Source organism: Citrus clementina, unplaced genomic scaffold (genome assembly GCF_000493195.1).
Source record: "Citrus clementina cultivar Clemenules unplaced genomic scaffold, Citrus_clementina_v1.0 scaffold_3, whole genome shotgun sequence".
Classification (NCBI taxonomy): Eukaryota; Viridiplantae; Streptophyta; class Magnoliopsida; order Sapindales; family Rutaceae; genus Citrus; species Citrus x clementina.
The window spans coordinates 46,040,162-46,059,301 of NW_006262339.1; the positions used below are offsets into that span (position 1 = coordinate 46,040,162).

At 34.9% G+C, this 19,140-nt stretch overlaps 5 protein-coding genes across 5 annotated transcripts; 2 read left to right on the forward strand and 3 right to left on the reverse strand.

Annotated features, from left to right (window-relative positions):
- Positions 1 to 79: 79 nt before the first annotated feature.
- On the reverse strand, positions 80 to 2,057 carry LOC18047701 (glutamic acid-rich protein). The gene is made up of 3 exons (XM_006444344.2): positions 1,480 to 2,057; positions 1,308 to 1,395; positions 80 to 1,188 (listed from the first exon to the last, which is right to left on the reverse strand). The coding sequence occupies exons 1-3, from the start codon at positions 1,770 to 1,772 to the stop codon at positions 241 to 243; spliced, it is 1,329 nt and encodes a 442-aa protein (XP_006444407.1). The 5' UTR covers positions 1,773 to 2,057; the 3' UTR covers positions 80 to 240.
- Positions 2,058 to 2,935: 878 nt separating this feature from the next.
- Positions 2,936 to 3,594, reverse strand: LOC18047702 (proline-rich protein 3). Its single transcript, XM_006444345.1, has 2 exons — positions 3,390 to 3,594; positions 2,936 to 3,273 (listed from the first exon to the last, which is right to left on the reverse strand). Exons 1-2 carry the CDS (start codon positions 3,592 to 3,594, stop codon positions 2,936 to 2,938), a joined length of 543 nt encoding a protein of 180 aa, XP_006444408.1.
- Positions 3,595 to 6,694: 3,100 nt separating this feature from the next.
- Positions 6,695 to 7,732, reverse strand: LOC18047703 (proline-rich protein 1). Its single transcript, XM_006444346.2, has 2 exons — positions 7,262 to 7,732; positions 6,695 to 7,135 (listed from the first exon to the last, which is right to left on the reverse strand). Exons 1-2 carry the CDS (start codon positions 7,677 to 7,679, stop codon positions 6,756 to 6,758), a joined length of 798 nt encoding a protein of 265 aa, XP_006444409.1. The 5' UTR covers positions 7,680 to 7,732; the 3' UTR covers positions 6,695 to 6,755.
- Positions 7,733 to 12,039: 4,307 nt separating this feature from the next.
- Positions 12,040 to 13,684, forward strand: LOC18047704 (ethylene-responsive transcription factor ERF073). The gene is made up of 2 exons (XM_006444347.2): positions 12,040 to 12,569; positions 12,684 to 13,684. The coding sequence occupies exons 1-2, from the start codon at positions 12,359 to 12,361 to the stop codon at positions 13,475 to 13,477; spliced, it is 1,005 nt and encodes a 334-aa protein (XP_006444410.1). The 5' UTR covers positions 12,040 to 12,358; the 3' UTR covers positions 13,478 to 13,684.
- A 2,908-nt stretch (positions 13,685 to 16,592) lies between these two features.
- Positions 16,593 to 18,920, forward strand: LOC18047705 (60S ribosomal protein L19-2). Its single transcript, XM_006444348.2, has 5 exons — positions 16,593 to 16,842; positions 17,466 to 17,588; positions 17,785 to 18,098; positions 18,523 to 18,578; positions 18,657 to 18,920. The coding sequence occupies exons 1-5, from the start codon at positions 16,731 to 16,733 to the stop codon at positions 18,679 to 18,681; spliced, it is 630 nt and encodes a 209-aa protein (XP_006444411.1). The 5' UTR covers positions 16,593 to 16,730; the 3' UTR covers positions 18,682 to 18,920.
- Positions 18,921 to 19,140: the final 220 nt, after the last annotated feature.

A 19,140-nucleotide genomic window follows, 5' to 3' on the forward strand; every position in this document is an offset into this window, starting at 1 on the left:
GTAGCTAGGAATCTGTTGCTAATATGGCTCTCTAATGTACTCAGATTCTTAATAATAAGACACGACTATGGATTTGCTGTTAATATAAACATTGAGCTTTTACTTTGTAATAGCGAAGGACATAACAGTCAATAGACAGAAGGCGGTTTACTGTGCTGATTTGCCAAAAACGTTGAAAATATACCAGAATTCCGACATTTATTACATGTAAAAACTCTCTAAATCATCTGTGATGACTCTTTAAACGCGTGGATGAATGACAGAATTCTCATAAGAGAGATCCTGAAGCGGAGATGTACGATGAATGTTCAGAAGTAGCAGCAGCAAGAGTAGCGCCAGCAACGTCCAAACACAAACCTCCCGTGTTGGTAAGTGCATTGTCTCAACTTTCGCCATGACAAACTCCTGCGGTGTTTTCTTGTTCAAAATCGGTGCATTTTCAGTAGTTTCATTCTTGCTTCCGTATTCACATTTGCTGTTTATGTAATCGCATTCTGTTTTGGCCATCTTGTTGGCATTCATTACTTTGAGTTCATGTGATAAAGCCTCTATCATATCTGCTGGCCAAATTGCTTCGACATTGGATTCCCTGGAAGAGCTACCTGTTCCTTCAGAGCTCTCTTCCTCTTTCTCTATGACATCTTCTTCTTCACTGCTACTGTCATTGTTGTCATGGTTGCCATCATAGACACCATGATCATGATCGTCTTCGTCATCACTTTCTTCTTCTTCAACTGGTTGCGTTGTTAAGTTCTCCTCGTCTTCATCACATTCTTTTTCTTGTTCTTCTTCTTCCTCAACTGGCTGCATTGTTGAATTCTCTTTTGGAGATATTTCTCCTTCCAGGCTGCCTTTCTCTTTATCCATGACATATTCCTCAATAGCGCCATCATCATCTCCTTCTTCTGACTGCTTGGATGAATTTTCTTCCAGTGCCAATTCTTCTGTCCCAGCTGGTTCATCCTCTTTCTTCACTTCAATGATGTCTATCAGTTGAAAATTCTCACCGGATTCATTCTTGATCTTGATTTGTGGTGCTGGCGCTGAAGTCTCTTCATTGTTAAGAATCTCATCGCATGATTCAGTGATTTCCTTGTTTAATTCGTCAGAGAAGAGGATGTCCTGTTGATAACCGCTACTAGGATCTTCTTCTTTTTCCGCATCAATTATGGGAATAGGTTTATCTTCCTGAACCAAATTACTCAACATGTTAGTTAATACTGTGCTTTTGGCAGCACCTAGTGTTAGTCATTAATAATAATAATACTACAATTCTTTCTATCAACAAAGATGTTTCTAACAATTACCAAGGCCAAATTATGGGCAGAGACCAACTCCCGGGAATCCATGGGGCTTTCAATGACACCAATTGTTGGTGTTACATGGTTTGCACAACTGCAAAACAACCACATTAGAAAGGTAGAGAATCAAATATAATAACAATCAGAAAGATTGGAAAATTTTAACTGCGATGCTAACCAATAATTTTGATGCACAGCTGTTGTCGGATTTTGAAGAACAGAGCTCAGCCCTTGAGTTCCATCATGTACTTTCTCCGAAGCCGTTGTTGCTGCTGCTGATGAATCCTCCTTATTCTTCTGATCATCTCCTCCACTGTTTCTATTCTTAATGATTGCAAACGCGGCCATCAAGCCTGCAGCAGCCAATCCTCCACCCAACAAGACAGCGCCTCCTAAAACACCTCCACTACCAACGTTGAAGCGTAGCTGTGATTTCTTTTTCTCACGAGCGCTCTTGTCCTCCTCCGCCATCTTTAATTTTATGTTCGTTTGTGATGAATGAAACGGTTTTGTTGCTTTAAAGAGGAAAGAATATTGACTTGATTTGGTTAGGAGTGTAAAGTATCAAACTCGGAGTTTGAAGCGGACATCCCGATTTGTTGTTGCCCAGTATCTCCCGTTCCTTCTTACTCGTTCGCTCCTTGATATTCTGTTATTCTCACCCGCCCGTGACCACGTCTGTTCGGTGACCTCCTTTTCAATGTCTTTGTTTTGTTGCACGACTCGAGTTTTTCGTGTCACGCTCGCCCGCCCACCTCAAACCAAAAGCACGCGGACCCCCTCACTCCAATTAATAGTAACAATAAGCATTTATCATCAACGTTAACTAACTCATATTCTAATACTACTCTGTGTTGTTACGTCGTGATACATGTAATAGCTGTCACAATATCGTGTCTCCGTGGCCGTCTAGATGACTTTTCATTAATATTTGTCTTGACTTTGCTAGCCAGTAGGCGGTGGGGTGGTTGAGACCAAATTTTATTTGCTGCCTTTCAAATTCACCTTGCGTCATTTTTAATACATAAACATTATGATTATATATATATATATAGATATAGTAACGCACGTACACTAGAGACTTCAACCTTAAAATATAATCATACTATTGTATGATGAAATTTAAATGACATACCGTTGAATTGAGAGAAGCAAAACACATGCTCTATTGTATATTTAGAGATATGCTAAGTGCTTGTTGAATCTTTACGGGTTGATTCTTAAGAATTTTGATGAATTCAACACAATGAAGCCGAATTAGAACAACAAAACAGAACTCAGAACAAATCCAGTAAAGAAGAACAAGGTTGTAAGCAGTCAAGTAATGAACGAAAAATCTACACTCCTTATTGATCAAAACAATCAAGATACAATTGAATTTTACAGAAGAGATTGCATAGATCACAAAGAATCAAATTCCATGCAAATTGAGTAGCAAATCAAGTAGAAAAAGATCTGAAATCAGGTGCTGCTCGTCTCGTCAGCCCCTTATGGTTTGAACGGAATTGCCGCGTCTTAGGTAAATATCAACTGAAGTCAATCTGCAAAATCCTCCATAACTTCTTCAGATTTTCATTGGAGTCCAAAACTTCAGATGCTTCTATCTTCACAGTGCTAATTAAACTCGTAATTAATCAATAACCATTAGGGTATGCTTTAGTACTGTTGGACCGATAGAAAAATGGTGGAACGGAGAATAATATCATCTTGCTTTTATTGAGGGTGCGATAAGAAGAAAGAAGAGCACCAGCGGTCCAGTTGTTTATGTTTGTTGGAACATTACAAGTCTTTGATGGGGAGAGCTCAAGAAAAGCCTTGCACTCTTTAAGCCTCGAGAAATTCTCCACCTCAGAAGGAGACAATGTTGCAAAGAAATAGCCTTTGGCATCTGTTGCATCACTCAATATTGAGAATGGTGCTGCTTCGTAGCCATGCTCGTCGTTTGCTAGACATGTTATCCTTGCGACGGCTCCTATTTCATGTAATTTAAATTTGAAAAAGACACAAATTTTGGGGACACTATAGGTACTTCCTTTTTCATTATACAAGCCAATGAAGATAACAACGTACCCAGCGATTGCTAATTACCTTCAATTGGGGTGATTTTTGAGCGTGAATTGCAGAAAATAAGCCCTTGGATGCCCAATCTTGTATAGTGTAGACCTTCTATTTCTGCTTGTTCTGGTTTCTCAACGTAGGGATTGGGGTCATACTCATACCCACAGGCTGAAGTGATGGCCATCATTGACAAAACAAGAATAGAGATTGCAAAGATGGAACGAGTGAGAGCCATTTTCATCTATTAATTACAGAAGAAGGATTGATGAGTACTGGGTTTATGGAACGTTACCAATATGGCTAGCTTTTTATAGAGATGAGTGGCACTATCTTCTTGTTCACTACGTCCAAAATAAAATATTAACTTGGGAAGAGTAGGAAGTAACTTGGTGGCACGACATAAATTAAATTATAGGACTTACGTGGTAGTGGTGCCAAATAAGTATGCATGCATATACGTAACCCACTGCTCCGATTATCTGTAGCATAACGTGCAAACGGCTAAGCTAAGAAGAATGGAGAAATATTAATCAAGTTATTATTACTTTTTCAACCCTGTTTTTTTATTAAGAATCGATTATTAAGCAAGTCAAATACTATCTACATGCACGAAGTCTTGGACTCCGACGATTATTGAGTGGAACAAAGGCTGGCAATAAGACTATCCTCGCTTTCTTTCTCGCAAAACGATTAGGTATCACCTTGGCTTGTCAACAGCCACTACCATCCAAGTTGCATTGGCTAATATTTTAAGATTCGATGTTTCTGACTAATTTCTTCAATGTCGCTGTCTGCTAGTTTGACCCTTTGAGTTTATTTCACAATAGTATAAACTATCACGTTTAAGAACGATGAGAATGGAAGTAGGTTGTCATCTAGTTAAACTTCTGACTAAAGATTATGACCTAATTTTTCATCCATTAAATCTATTTAATCCAGTAGTATATGAATGATGACTTAAATATTGCTTACTCACTTTACATTGACACCATTATATAGATTCAAATGATGAAAAATTAAGTCAGTTTTTAAGTTAAGGAACCCAGCCGAGAAAGCTTCTAGTCCGGTTATAGACTTTATAAAATCCAAATCCTCTTTCAAATGCTTCTTCATATATTGACAAAATTATAGAACATTTTATACTATTGTAAAATAATTAATTTTACATAATTGTAAAATCATCACGAAAGCTTTCAATAATAGGAGTGAGCTTCCCACTGCAGCATCACCAATTAGACAAAACAACGGGGTAGATTAGGAGAAGCGGCCTCAAGATAACATAACGGCTGGCGTGCAATGTAATATTTGGCAATCCGATCCGAAGAAAATTAAAAGAAGGAAAGAAAGTAAGATTTGAATTGCTGAAACAAGATTCAAAATCAATGCTTCCCTTGAATTAAACTCTTTGACATTGATAACCTTATTAATTATGGTATATGATATCGGTCATATCGCTATCATTTACAGATTTAAATGCCATAATGTCGACGAAGTTTGTACAAATATATGAACAAGATCTGGACCGTTGGAGAAGACAAGAACTCGCTATTCAATATATATATTTCGATTTTAGTTTGTGATTTCATTACATGTTTTGACATGTTATACTAGGTTCTATATAAATTGACAAAACACATTTTTGTCCTTCTTCGAAAGTAAACAATTGCATTCCAGAAACACAAAGTTACAAAGATATCTAGAATAGTAGTTGAAAACTTACCCAACCAAACAGCCATAGAACGAACTTGCAATGTATATTTAGCTAATTATTATGTATGGGCCGTGTCATTTAACCTCCATCCGTTGCACGATATCTGGAATGACCCAAGATATCTCCTTTGGTGGATTCAATTCATTAGGTGGTAAATATCCTAAACGATTTAATTGTTTGTAATGAAACACACTGCGTAAACTTTTGAATATCAACTGATCAGTGGATTCAATTCATTAGATGGTAAATATCCTAAACAATATAAGCGTGACAGCTGGTAATTAAAGCAATGGTGATGCTCATGAGTGAGCGAGTTACGTTGTATTATCGTAGTCTTACACTTGAAGCCATACTAGTGACATTGACCATTTAGCCAGAAACAATTAAGTTAGACGTTAATGTTGACGCTGATACCTCTGATATATTTTAGAATTTTTCCATCTTTAATGGCATGTTTGGTTTGAAGAAATAAAGGGGAAGGAGAGGAAGGAAAAGGAGGAGAGGAAAAAGAAACAAAAGGAGAAATAATAAATTTGATGTGTCAAACCAAACAATAAAATTGAGATTGATCTTTTTTTTTTCTTCTTTTAATTTCCTCTCCCCTCTCTCTTTTTTGTTCTTCTTTTCTACTCCCATCTCTTCCGGATATCATCTTATAGAAATTTTGAAAAGGAAAAAGAACAAGGAGCCCCTTAATGTTAGGAAAATAAAGAACATAAACTCCTTAACGTTTTAAAAAAGACATATAACCCCCTTTTTGTTGAGGGATATATTTGCAATCATTTTGCTGGAATAGCCTTCATATAAAGTCTACGACAGCTACCATTGTTTACTTCACGTATTCAACACCAATCCATTGTCGAAGCACATGCCACTCGAGGTTGGTGACTAAATTTGATCAAATATGTCCAGTTAATATGTTGAATTTTTTTTTATTGTTAAGTTAAAAATAGGGTTGGCAAAAAAATTCGGACGGGGCCGCATGTGTTGGGCTTGGATATAGATAAAAAAATTGTAAAATTTGCATAAATTGAGTCTGGATAAAGATTTAAAAAAAGTATAGACTTCACCCGCACTTTTTCATTTATAAATAAAAAAGAAAAACTCAAAATATTAAAAATTAATAGGATTTTTATATTAGTATTTGTGATTTATTATATTGTATTACTAATATTTTGTGTATTGGACAATTATATATTCACTAGTTATCTTTAATTTGAATTTTTTTTTACGTTATTAAAAAAATATTTCATAATTATTGAAAAAGACAAAACCCGTCCAGCCCAAGCCCACACTTTTGAAGGGCCTCAGTTTGTTTTAATATTAGTTTTTTTTTAAACGTTAAAAAATTTATATCCCCTTTTTTAATTTACCAACCTTAATTAAAAATAAATTAAATTTATTAACAAAAAGAGATTATAGGTCTTTTTTTAAAATGTTAAGAAGTTTTATGTCATATTCTCCAAATGTTAAGGTTCATTGTCCTCTTCTCATTGCAAAAAAAGACATACATTCTGATAATTCTCTTGGTTAGTTAATCAGAATAAGAATAATAAATATTATATAGAATAAATGACATTGAACTATTACAAATGATTTTGCATTAATAAAACAGAGAATAAAACATAATACAAATTACAAACAACAAAACTAAATCTGATCGTACATCCTCGAACTCTTTTTTTTTATAATTTTAAAAAAGAAAAAACACATGAAAGCTCAGGTTGAGGCTTAGGTTCAGGTTCAGGTTCAGGTTCTGGGGTGAAGACGAAAGGTCGGAGTCGGTATAATTTGATATTTTTGTGTTTGAGAATGCGATAAGTGTCAAGAGGAGCACCACTCATCCCGTTATTGATATCAGTTGGAACTTTACAGTTCTCCAATGGAGAGTTATCCACCTTTGCTTTGCAATCTGTAAGTTTTGAATAGTTCCCCAGCTTGGAAATTGAAACAGGCAACGTTGCAAAAAAGTAACCCTTCTCATCAGTTGCAGGACTCAATCTGGACTGAGTTGTCTCGTACCCATTCTCATCATCACCGATACATGTTATTCTTGCTTTAGCACCTGCATTATTTTTTTAATAGGCAAATATGAATATATATACGTACATATATAAAACAAAAATATGCCAATTTTGATCACGAAAGTAACGTAGATTAATTAAAAACAATTATTGAAGGCAGAAATTACCTTTGATTGGAGTAACTTTTTGGCCAGATTTACATAAAACAAGGCCTTCAATGCATAGGGGGAGTAGCTTTTCCGTATCTAATAGCTTCGGATTTCCAAGTCCTTGTTTTGGGACAACCCCGCCGCCGTAACCTTCTGGCTTCAATCTGTCGAGGTCGGGTTTGGGGACATTATTGCTAAGATCCTTGGGCTTATTTGGAACGCTTAAATGGGTTTTAGGGACGTGATCGGTGAAATCTTTTGGTTTGTTTAGTTGGTCAAGTTCTGGCTTTGGGATGTTATTATTAAGTGGGACATCTTGATTAATTGGTTTGTTAGGTACTGGGACTTGTGTATTAACATAATCAGCAGCAGAAGCAATTGAAAGTGATAACAAGAGAAGCAAACATGTTGCGAAGAAGAAACGGGTGAGAGCCATGGTGCGATATGCACAAGTGACTTGTGATGAAATCGAAATTAAGCTTCAGTATATTGGTGAATTGAAGGAGTAACGCCCGTGGACTTAAATAGGGAAGGATGCTACAATTGTTTTTTTTTTTTTTTTTGGTCTTATCCACGAGGTATCCTGGGGAGGGCCCCAACTGTGGGAGACACCTTTAAGCCCGTACCACAACTCAGACTAGAAGTCCCCGCTCGAACCGGGAGGCACAGGTTCTCCCAACAAAGGCGACTTCCCTGCGACTCGAACTGGGGAGCAAACCCAGTCAAGCCACTTAAGGGGACTCCATTGCCAGTGGAGCCAACACTTTGTTGGTTGCTACAATTGTTTTTTCTTTTAAAATAAAGCGTGCAAGCTAGCTAGCTAGCTGTGGAAGAATTTAGTTGTACAACTGACGAGAAAGAAGAATATAAATGAAATTCAGAGCACTGAATAGTGATCGTGAATGCTTGCTTCCTCCATGGAGAATGTATATCATCTGAACGCGACAAGCATTAACGCAACTGAAGGCTAGCTAAAGCCAACCCACAACATGCCTAAAGACGGCGGAATTTGCAGGCATGATCTGTATTTATTCAACTGAAATTCGTCTTTTATCTCATTATTTATTCTAAAATAAACACGCGCTCAATTACAAGATTCTACCATATATTTCCTTAGATGCGCATAATTAATTAATATCAAGCTGCCAACTAGTTGAGTTAGAATGGTAAAAATTTTTATATTCAAGTACAGAAAATTTAGTATTTGAATTCTATTCATATAGATGAGAAGGAGATTATGTTGATATTAAACTAAACTTTTTTTTTTTAAATGAAGTGATGCCAAATATAGCTTTATCTTTTAACATAAATATTAAGTGTATGTTTAATATGACTTATATAATGATTATAAGTATTTATTTAATTGTATAAGTTTTTATCAAAATTTTTGTTTGTTGTTTGGTTGTTTTTTAGTAGAACTTTTAAAAATTAAATAAATTATTTCCCCTCAACTTGTAAAAACTCAAATTTTGGGATTTTGGGATAGAAATTGAAATTTTTTTTCAAATATTAAAATGTCTAAAATATTCTTTATTTATTTGATAATTTTGTAATATAACTTTAAAAAACTTGTCTATTTGAGTAATTTTTAATAAACACTTTTATTGACAACCAAATAACTAAATTTTTTTTATAAAAACTCTATTTTTAAAAATTTTATTAAGAAAATTTTACTTAAATAAACTCTATTTGAAAAGTTATATCAAATGAAGTTTTACACATACATAGATTTGCATTTTATTTCTTTTGAAACTCAAGGATCAAAACCCCAATTTGCCAGTTCTTTCTTGCATTTAAAGTGTAGGTAAGTCGAAATGAAGGGCATAGTGAAGTGAAAACTTGATGAGAACTAAAGTCTAAAATACATCAATTGTCATGTATATACAATGATTTTTTTTCATACATTCACTCTCTTGTATATTTCTTCATTGTAACTGTAATTTTTCTGACAAATTTAATTGAAATGAATGAATAATATACATTATTGATTTTATATAATAATTTTATTTATTGTATAGATCATATGGTATGTATTAGTGATAATGTTGATAATATATTAATTGGAGAATTTCTCTAAGATTCTTAGGACAAACCACAAATTACTTCTAGGTTATGAGATTTTTAGCGTCCACAGTTAGTAGGACATACACCTTAGGATAAAACTTCATAAGTTCCAAGATTTATAACTTCTAAGGCTCCCAAGATCATTTATAGGACAAACTACATAGGATAAATCTCTTAAGATTCTAAGGTTCTTAAGATAAACCAAATATGACAAACCTTTTATATATCAAGGTTCCATCATTTTTAGGAACCTAGGATTTTAGAACAAAACTCCAAATGTTTCAAGATTCCTAAGATCTTAGAATCCGATAACAAACCACCTAAAATAAACCTTTTAGGTTTCAAGATTCCCATTATCCCAAGATCCTAAGAAAGATAATTTAAGATTAAAATATTTCATGTTATGATATGAGAGAAGGTTTACATGTCCGTGTGTAAATCAGCATGGGCACAAGAAGACAAATATCATCAAGTGCACAAGAACAACGACACTTGTCATCATAACAACGACGACTCAGGTCAAATCAATTTTGCCTATAAATACATCTTCTATTCTTACCTAAAGGCAGGCAAAACACTCACTTGATAAAATGAAATGCTGACTCTCTTTCTATAATTTCTTACTCTAAATTCATATTTCAAAAATTCAGTGACTAACTTGACCATTAGAAAGTTTATACCGAAAAAGCTAGTACTTTGATCTTTTTCTTAAGTTTGTAGAACATCATCTAACAAAGTTGTCCTCGTTATCTAAGGAAGTGGACTTCTAGGAAAAATTCATAGGCCTATGAAGACTAACCCAAAGAAGAAATTCATCATCATTTGATCCAAAAAAAAAAAATCAATCTTAAAAGAGTCATTCTTGGTTGGAACCACATAATAAGTTGGGACAAAAGTTGCACTAATATGTGTCATATCTCTTCTGGTCTAGCTGGGGATTATATACATTTTGCTTCGTCTCTGATGAGAAAATGTCAAGGACCATGTCATTCATGCATACAGTAAAATTAACCGCCAATAAAGTTTGATATGTTTTGATTAGTTTATGTTAAGACCTGTCAAACAAATCATAAATAAGACAATAGAGATTATACTATTATCGGAAAAGTAGTATAGCAATAGACAATAATTTTTTTTCCAATCTCAAAGCTCTATATATCCAATAGTTTTGAGATCGAGTAACTTAGTTGATATCAACTTGTTGGTGAAGATGTAAAATCCAAGTACTATAAAGCAATTAGTAAAATGCAAACTACATAAATAGAAAGTGCTATAAATATATTTTTTTTTTTGTTTTAACCACGAGGTGTTCTAGGAAGGGCCTCAACTGTGGGAAGCACCTTTAAGCCCGTACCACAACCCAGACTAGAAGTCCCCGCTCGAACCAGGAGGCACAAGTTCTCCCAACAAATGCGACTTCCCTACAACTCGAACTGAGGAGCAAACCCAGTCAAGCCACTTAAAGGGACTTCATTGTCAGCGGAGCCAACATTTTGTTGGTTAGAAAGTGCTATTTTATACTTCATTAGACAACTAGCAAATTAAGCCTAGCCTACCAGCCCAAAGAACAAGTTAATTTGATGCCTTAATGCAATAATATAGCTAGCTAACTGAGACATGTATTTCAGCCAAGGTGGTTAGAAACACTTCGGAGTTTGCAATTCACAACGAAACGGAATGACTTGAATTTGGATTTCGTATACTGATGAAATGATATTATACTATTGGGTAAATACAAGAAAATATGATCGGTGTGTGTTGAGGTCGGATATCTTAGGAAGCACGATAGTTTAATAATAAACCGACATCCCCACAATCCAATTCCACATTTGTGAAGGACTTTATATACATACGACACAAGATGCTTTTGCACTAATTAGAACAACATGAGATCCAAAATTCTGCTCGGAGATTATAATAACATGCCGCAACCTATAAATTCATTAGAAGAGTTCAATATGTACCTTTTACTAAGAAATCGCAAGGCTACAACCCTAGAACCCACAATGGCCAGTCACCAACTACGTACAATAACTGCCAGCTAGACACGTTATTTTTTGGGCACAGCTCCTGTGCTTGAACAAATTTGTACAGGAGTCAGGTACATGCAATCTTTCTTAATTAAACTATTAAAGTACGAAAAACAACGGGTCATAGTTGTTTCACATAGCCAAATCATATGTCCTAATCAGCACATTGTAAACTGACTATGTATGAACTAGTCATCAACTCTGACTTTTCTTGTTCTAAAGTCTTTAACTTACCAAAAGCCTAGATGACAATTTGACTTTGACTACTTACAACCAATTAAGCTGCCTGTCATCCAAATCGATAGACAATAATATGTCACAAGAAGTGAATATTATTTGTATGTGAAGTACAACTACGTATATATATATCCATAATCCCATAAGAAATGCACAATAAATTAAGGCTTATTGGCTGAGTATAGCAGTCCACATCAGAAAATCATAATAATTAAGTAATTAATTATATGCATACGCCAATTATATAATGAAATTAATATCAATTAGAAAATAAAACGTAGTGTCGTTTTAGAAGTCCCGCGTGCGACACAAGCAAGCCCTATGTCTCTCACTCTCAGAAGAGACGGAGTCGGTTCTATATTACTGTTAGAATTTAAAATTTATCCAATTAACGTGACCGGTCGTAATCCCTCGAGAAATTATATAATGGATTAGCCAGCAGCCACATAAGCAGAGAGCATCGACTTTTAGTAAAAAAATCCAGCACAGATTGAATATTGATTACTGCAGTACGAAATAAATAGGAAAAGCAGGAGTGGAGAAGCTTCCGAATCCTCGATTAGCAGTAATAGTTGTATTACTGTCATGCCCCCACCAACTTGCTTTCCCCCCACTACAAAAACCCCTCGGCCTCTCCCCTGTTCTTATCCACGATCAAATTAATTCGTAAAACCCTTTGAGTTCTCTCGCATCTTCTTTTCTCTTAATAATCGCCAAAACCACAGCCTGACCTGATCGCTAGTTTAGTTTCAGTGCTTTATTATTACATTTACTTGCGGAAAGAATGTGTGGCGGTTCTATCTTAGGAGACTTCTTTCCTCGCCACGGCGGCAGCCGCGTCACCGCTTCCGACCTCTGGCCCAACTCACCCTTCGCTGCTACTAAACAACTCCCTCACAACTTTGAATCTACTCCGTTCTCCGATGAACACCAGTCACTGGCCAAAATCAAACGCCCTCAACCCCCTTCATATCTAAACTCCTGTTCAGCTTCAGGTACGTACAATGTTAATATCTGAGCCTTTTTTTTTTCCTTTGTTTTTTGTTTAATAATTCTATTTATAATTAATTACAAGTGTCTGACGCTGATCTTTGAATAATATTGAACAGGTGATGAGAAAAAGCCCAAGAGGCAGAGGAAGAATCTCTACAGGGGAATAAGGCAACGCCCCTGGGGCAAATGGGCAGCTGAGATTCGTGACCCAAGGAAAGGAGTTCGAGTCTGGCTCGGCACATTCAACACTGCCGAAGAAGCAGCTCGAGCCTATGACAAAGAAGCCCGCAAGATTCGCGGCAAGAAAGCCAAAGTCAACTTCCCCAACGAAGAGGACGTCTTCACCGTCACCCCTGCTGCTGCCGCCCATGCTTACCATCATCATCAGCATAATCATAATCCCACTCCCAGTCCCCTTCCTTCTCTTTCCCAAGAAGATCTTTTTAGTCGTAATAACTCATCTATAAGTAGTGTTGGTTTTGACTTGTATGGTTATGATCTGAACCCCCAGATTGTTACTTCTGGTGGTGACGAGAATTCCGGGACTGGTTCTGGTTCTGTTTCAGAAGGTGGGTACGATTCCACAGAACTTATGCTGAATTGCAACCAGAATGTCAATGATGGTTCGTTTGCTCAAATGAAGGTGAAAGCCGAAGAACAAGAAGAAGAAGAAAAGCGAAAAGCTGAAGAGGAAGAGAACGAAGTGCGAAAGCTGTCTGAGGAGCTTATGGCGTACGAGAATTTCATGAAGTTCTATCAGCTTCCGTATCTCGATGGGCAATCACCAGTGTCTAATAATAATAATAATAATAATAATATTAATATTGTTCACGAAGGTGTTGTCGGTAATCTTTGGAGCTTTGATGATGTTACTGTTGCCCCTGCCCCTGCGAACTCCAAGGCTCTGTAACTGTGTCTTTGATTTATTTGTTATTCCTGTATTTCTTTTTGATTTATTTGTTAATCCTGTATTTCTTTTTTATTTAAATGTGTATAAATTCAGTGGCATTGATAATCTCGGGTTTTAGGATTATGTTTAATTTTTAAAGAATCATGTTGGATAGAGCCTGGAACTTCAGATTGCTGAGAGAGTTAAATGATCTTGTAATTTTCTGAAGCAGAAATTGTACTTCATTCAATTCATATAACATTCATATCGTTCTGATTAATTATCCCTCTCTCTCTCTCTCTCTCTCTTATTTGCCAAGCCAATTGGGCTTGTCCCTTTAAGGCTGAAGCTTCAAACACTTATGATAGTATATCTTCTGTCTGATTGAATATGGTCTTGGCGTTTGAAAAAGCTCTCTTTTTTATGCAGAAAAATCAATAAAATATCTGGACTTCGCTTCAATTCTTAAATCATCTGACAATGTACATTTAAAAAAAAAAAAAAAAACAATTGGTGATCCTCGCAATTCCATTCAGTGGGCGTTGTCAATATATTTTACTAAAAATTAGGATTAGCAAGAATTTAGAAGTCCCACTACCAGCGAGAAAAGCCGAGTATCGAATGCGGCGCGGTGGTTGGTGAGGATTAGGAAGCAAAGGTGTAAAGCATGCAACTTGCGAGTTTTGCCAAATAGCGAATATGGTTTTGGTACGTTTTCCAATCCCAGCTGCGCTGGCGCTACTGGGTTTTGACCTTTTCTTCACTGTGGGCGCACGCAGTTTGGGCTCTGGAGACTTGTACGTTTCTGTCTCTTGCTATTCGTACTACATATTACTACTGTACTTCATATCCAAGTTTAGGTTGTACTGCCCAATTTCTATCGCCATGAACTTGTCCTCTTTGTGACACGTGTGTCTAAAATTCATACAGATGGTAACTTCACGTTACTATCATTTATCACATGGATGTTTTTTTTTTTTTTTTTAGAATACAGCATTATGATTATTGTGCATCTCGTATAAACGGTATAATATTTGCGTATTGATAAACGTTTAAATTCTTATATAATTTAACGTGTCAATATATTTATCGGCCACATAAAAATATAAAAAATGAATGTAATTAATATATTGGGCGAATAAAAAATAGAAAAGTTAATACAATTAATATAGTGGGCCATGTGAAGTCATTCCTCTACTAGTAATGCATTCACACATTGTTTATACATGAAAAAATTTGTATAAAAATTTATATATATGTAAGCATCTATATACTAAAATAAGAGATCTCTTATTAGACAAAGGGACTCCTCGTGTAAATCCTCTCATATTTGTTTCTTAAACAGAAAATAAAGGTCAATAAAAAAGTGAGAATTTTCCATTTTGCATTAGGAAAAAATGTCTCAGAAAATGTGGTGTAAATTGAAATGTAGTGAAGTGTATTTAGTAACATCTGCATATTGTTTCATGAGTTTCTCTATTTTGATACTAAATCTTAAAAGTAAATAGTGTTAACTTTTCAGAAGTAGTTTATTAACATTTCATTTTTACATAAGCCCTAATATATAAATTAAAGACAATTTAAGCTTACATAGATTTTGGTTATTACACAATAAAACAACACTTTCATAATATTATCAAATGTATGAACATACTTTGCTTTTTAAACTCATAGCAACCACAATAACATCATTTATCAAGTATCAAACTATTTTTTAAATTAGCAACTTAGTTCTTTTGCACAACACATGTAACTTATTTCATTAATCATTACAATATCAAAGTAGACATTTAGTGGATTTGGAGAAATTTGAGTTGAAGTAATGATATTTGACTCCCTCAATTTATCCCATCAGTCCCTATTTTTTAATTAATATTATTTATTTCATAATTACTCTTATTAAAAAACTAAAAAATAAACATTTTTTATTCTCTCCCAAGATCTCTATAGATTAACTTCTCATCTCTCATATATCTCTCCTTTTTTTAAAAAATGATTCACAATTTGAATCAAATATTAACTCTTAATAAAATCTCAAATTGAAATTAAATAAAACATTAGATCATCACATAAAATCAAAATTAATATTATCAATAACAACAAAACTTAGTACTTGTTCATAAAATTTAACAAAATGAGATATTCAAACTCATTATATGTTAGTCGAGGTGATGAATTGATTATGAAGAAGATAAGTGGATGTGGTGGTGATGATGGTAATAATGAACTTATTATTAATAGAGATCAGTGATCTTGGTGATGAACTAATGGTTAGCGAAGAGCGAGAGATGAGGGAGGGCGAGAGGAAGGGGGAGAATCAAATATTAGAGTGGGACTATTAGCACCCCTCCAAAATCCCTTTGGAACCCCCTTTATCAATTATAATTCATTTAATGTCAAAAGTAACCCTTTTCTAAATAAACATTATTTTCATTTATAAATCTTGCAATTTCTAATAACTTTCTCACTCTTTTAGTCTTAATAATTGTATTCCTCTCTTCAAACTTTCTTTATTATTTAATTTCTAAAAAAATCCAAAAGAAAAAGTAAGAAAAAGCTTATAACATATTGAATATTTTATGGGTCCAATACAATTTTATCGTACATATAAATTTTGGGTGCAACAATTAGTTTGAGAATCCTTAAAAAATTATTTGTAGTGAGATAAAATTTTATTTAATTTATTTTCTCATAATGTTGTATCCTAATTTTGTTGCTACATATATTACAAGAGTATTATTTTGGCTTTAAAATTTGCTCCTTAAATTTAGATTAATTTAATGATTAAAAAAAATTATAGATTGCTTCTTAAATTCATATTATTCTGATGATTTAAAAAAAATTTATATTATGCAAGCAAAATGAAATTGAAGAGAGAAAGAAATATAAATGAGATTAATTTTATTTATATTTATTCTTAAATATAATTATAATATCACGTGAATTTTATAAGACCAGTGAAAGGGTGTCAATAGTCCAACTCAAAATATTAATAATCTTTTGGGTTAAGTTAGTTGTCACATCTCACTACCCAGCCCAAACTTATATATTCTGAGGACGATTATTAGAAATTTCTAACACGTGGGCATCCAAATAACCGTAACTTGAATGAATCAAACCCGAACCCGCCCAAAAGGAAAGAAAGCGAGAGCGAACCCACATCAGTTGGAAACCCTAGAAGCAGAGCAAACACTTGGCATGAATATAAACTTGAATCACAGAAACAGCATACCTTATCTCTTCTCATTCAGCAGCTCCAGTTCCAAAGAGAGAGATGGTTTCACTCAAGCTCCAAAAACGGCTCTCAGCGAGCGTGCTCAAGTGTGGCAGAGGGAAGGTCTGGCTTGATCCAAATGAAGTCAACGAAATATCCATGGCCAACTCACGTACGTCTTCGCTCTCTAGTTTTGCCCAATATTTTTCCTGTCTTTTATTTTCTTTCCGTCGATCCGGTAAGTTTTTGTTTCTAGGGTTTCTTTAAGCTTGCCGAGAATTCAATATAAATAAATAATGTAAGAAATGAAGGGTTAGAGTGCTTTTTGGACTATGGTTGTAATGTTTGCAGAAGATTTTAAGCTCGTTTTATTTTCTGAACTATTAGCTTATACTTGATGTATGCTCATTTTCATGGCTCCTAATTTTCTACGATAGTAATTCGGTTTTGCTCGTACGGAATTACTTGCAACGTTTTAAGATTTGCGTTTAATACTTGAGTTTAAGCATAACCGTTCTCGCCTTTTATATATATCGGGAAATTAACTGCACTATTCAAATGCGTCAAGTAGTTGTGTGTTGAATGTCAATCAACCATATGCTGAACAAATTGAGGATACTCATTGACATACAGGATTTGTGTGCTTGCTTGTGATAATTATTACAGGTGCTGTCAAGTACATAGATGTTTTTTCTAGTTATCAGTCCTAAATACAGTTATAGGGACGTTTAGGAATTATTTATTTATTTCTCTTTTTATAACTTTTTTGTTCGTTTATGTTTTTTCAAATTGCAGGCCAGAACATCAGGAAGCTGGTCAAGGATGGCTTTATCATCAGAAAACCAACCAAGATTCACTCCCGTTCACGAGCTCGACGCATGAAGGAAGCTAAGAGGAAGGGTCGCCACTCTGGATATGGTATTTTTCAGTCCGTTATATATTATGACATTTTTGGTTTGGAACCATTATGTTTGGGTAGATTTCTTATAAAAAATTTGATGCTGTAGGTAGATTTCTCTATTGGTGTTCTGTGCACTGAAATTGGCTGCTAATATTTTTTGTATTTCATTATCAAGATGTTTGAATGAAGTTTAGTTTTGCTTTATTATTCCAGGTAAGCGCAAAGGTACAAGAGAAGCAAGGCTGCCTACAAAAGTCCTGTGGATGAGAAGGATGCGTGTCCTCAGGCGCTTGCTCCGCAAGTACAGGGAAGCAAAGAAGATTGACAGACACATGTATCATGACATGTACATGAAGGTTAAGGGTAATGTATTTAAGAATAAGCGAGTTTTGATGGAGAGTATCCACAAGTCGAAGGCTGAGAAGGCTAGGGAGAAAACTTTGTCTGACCAGTTTGAGGCTAAACGGGCTAAGAACAAGGCAAGCAGGGAGAGGAAAATTGCTAGGAGGGAGGAACGTTTAGCCCAGGTAAGGGCTTTATTAGCATATACTATAGAAACTCAGAGCTGATATTGATGAGGATAATTGAGTTGTAGGACTACTATTTGTCTTCCAGAGCCTCTCACAACACTAAATCTGTGTAGTGCTTGTAAAGTAATATTACCATTTTCTATTGTGCATGCCTTGAACATAGATGCCTGCTGTGGGGTTCTCTGAGACTAATAAAATGCCCGTTTTGGTAATCCAAGTCACAATAATGTTTGTAGCAAATAACTTTTGTTCTCCAATCCTCTCATTGTCTTATTGCATCTTGTTAGGCGTGACTACAACTGTAATTAGCCTGGTTTTTTTCCTTCTTTTTTCTGCAGTTTTTATCAAATCTCTATGTTCTTAACAATGTCTTTTTATCCTATTTGTTTAGCATTCTTATTATTCTTTGTTCTGTGCACAGGGGCCTGGAGGAGCACCAACAACCGCACCACCTGCTGCTGCATCTCAGTCAACTGAGTAAGTATATATTATGAAAGAGTCAATTATAATGCAGCTGATTGTTTATCAATTTGGTAATTCTTATCCTCCTTGCAGGGTACCCAAAAAATCTAAGAAGTAAAACGCCTGACAAAGCAGTGAAGGATTTTGACCGTAGGTAGCTTGCGTCCTCTGTTACTGTGGCAGAGCAGTTTTGTTAAAGGAATGTTCTTTTTGGTTTCTTTTGGACCTTGTTACTTAAATATTGCAGATGAAAGGAGGTTTCTTAATACTTGCTTAATTCAATTTTTTTCCCCATCTTTTTTTTTTTTTCTTTTCGGTTGTTGACTGGTTTTATATACATGGGTTTTGTGAAGTTTCTGTGGTTCTCTACATCCTTTTGATTGGTTAATGACTGTCGGGGCTTTTCAGTGCCTATGGATGCAGTTCATTCGTTCTGAATTTTGATTATAATATCAAAATAATCAAAAATTCAAATGCAGATAAATATTGCATCTAGTTTTCCCTAAAAGTCTCATCTAATTCCATTTGGATGTTCTATTTCGTAATGGTGGGTGTTATGAGTTGTTCCATCTCTTCA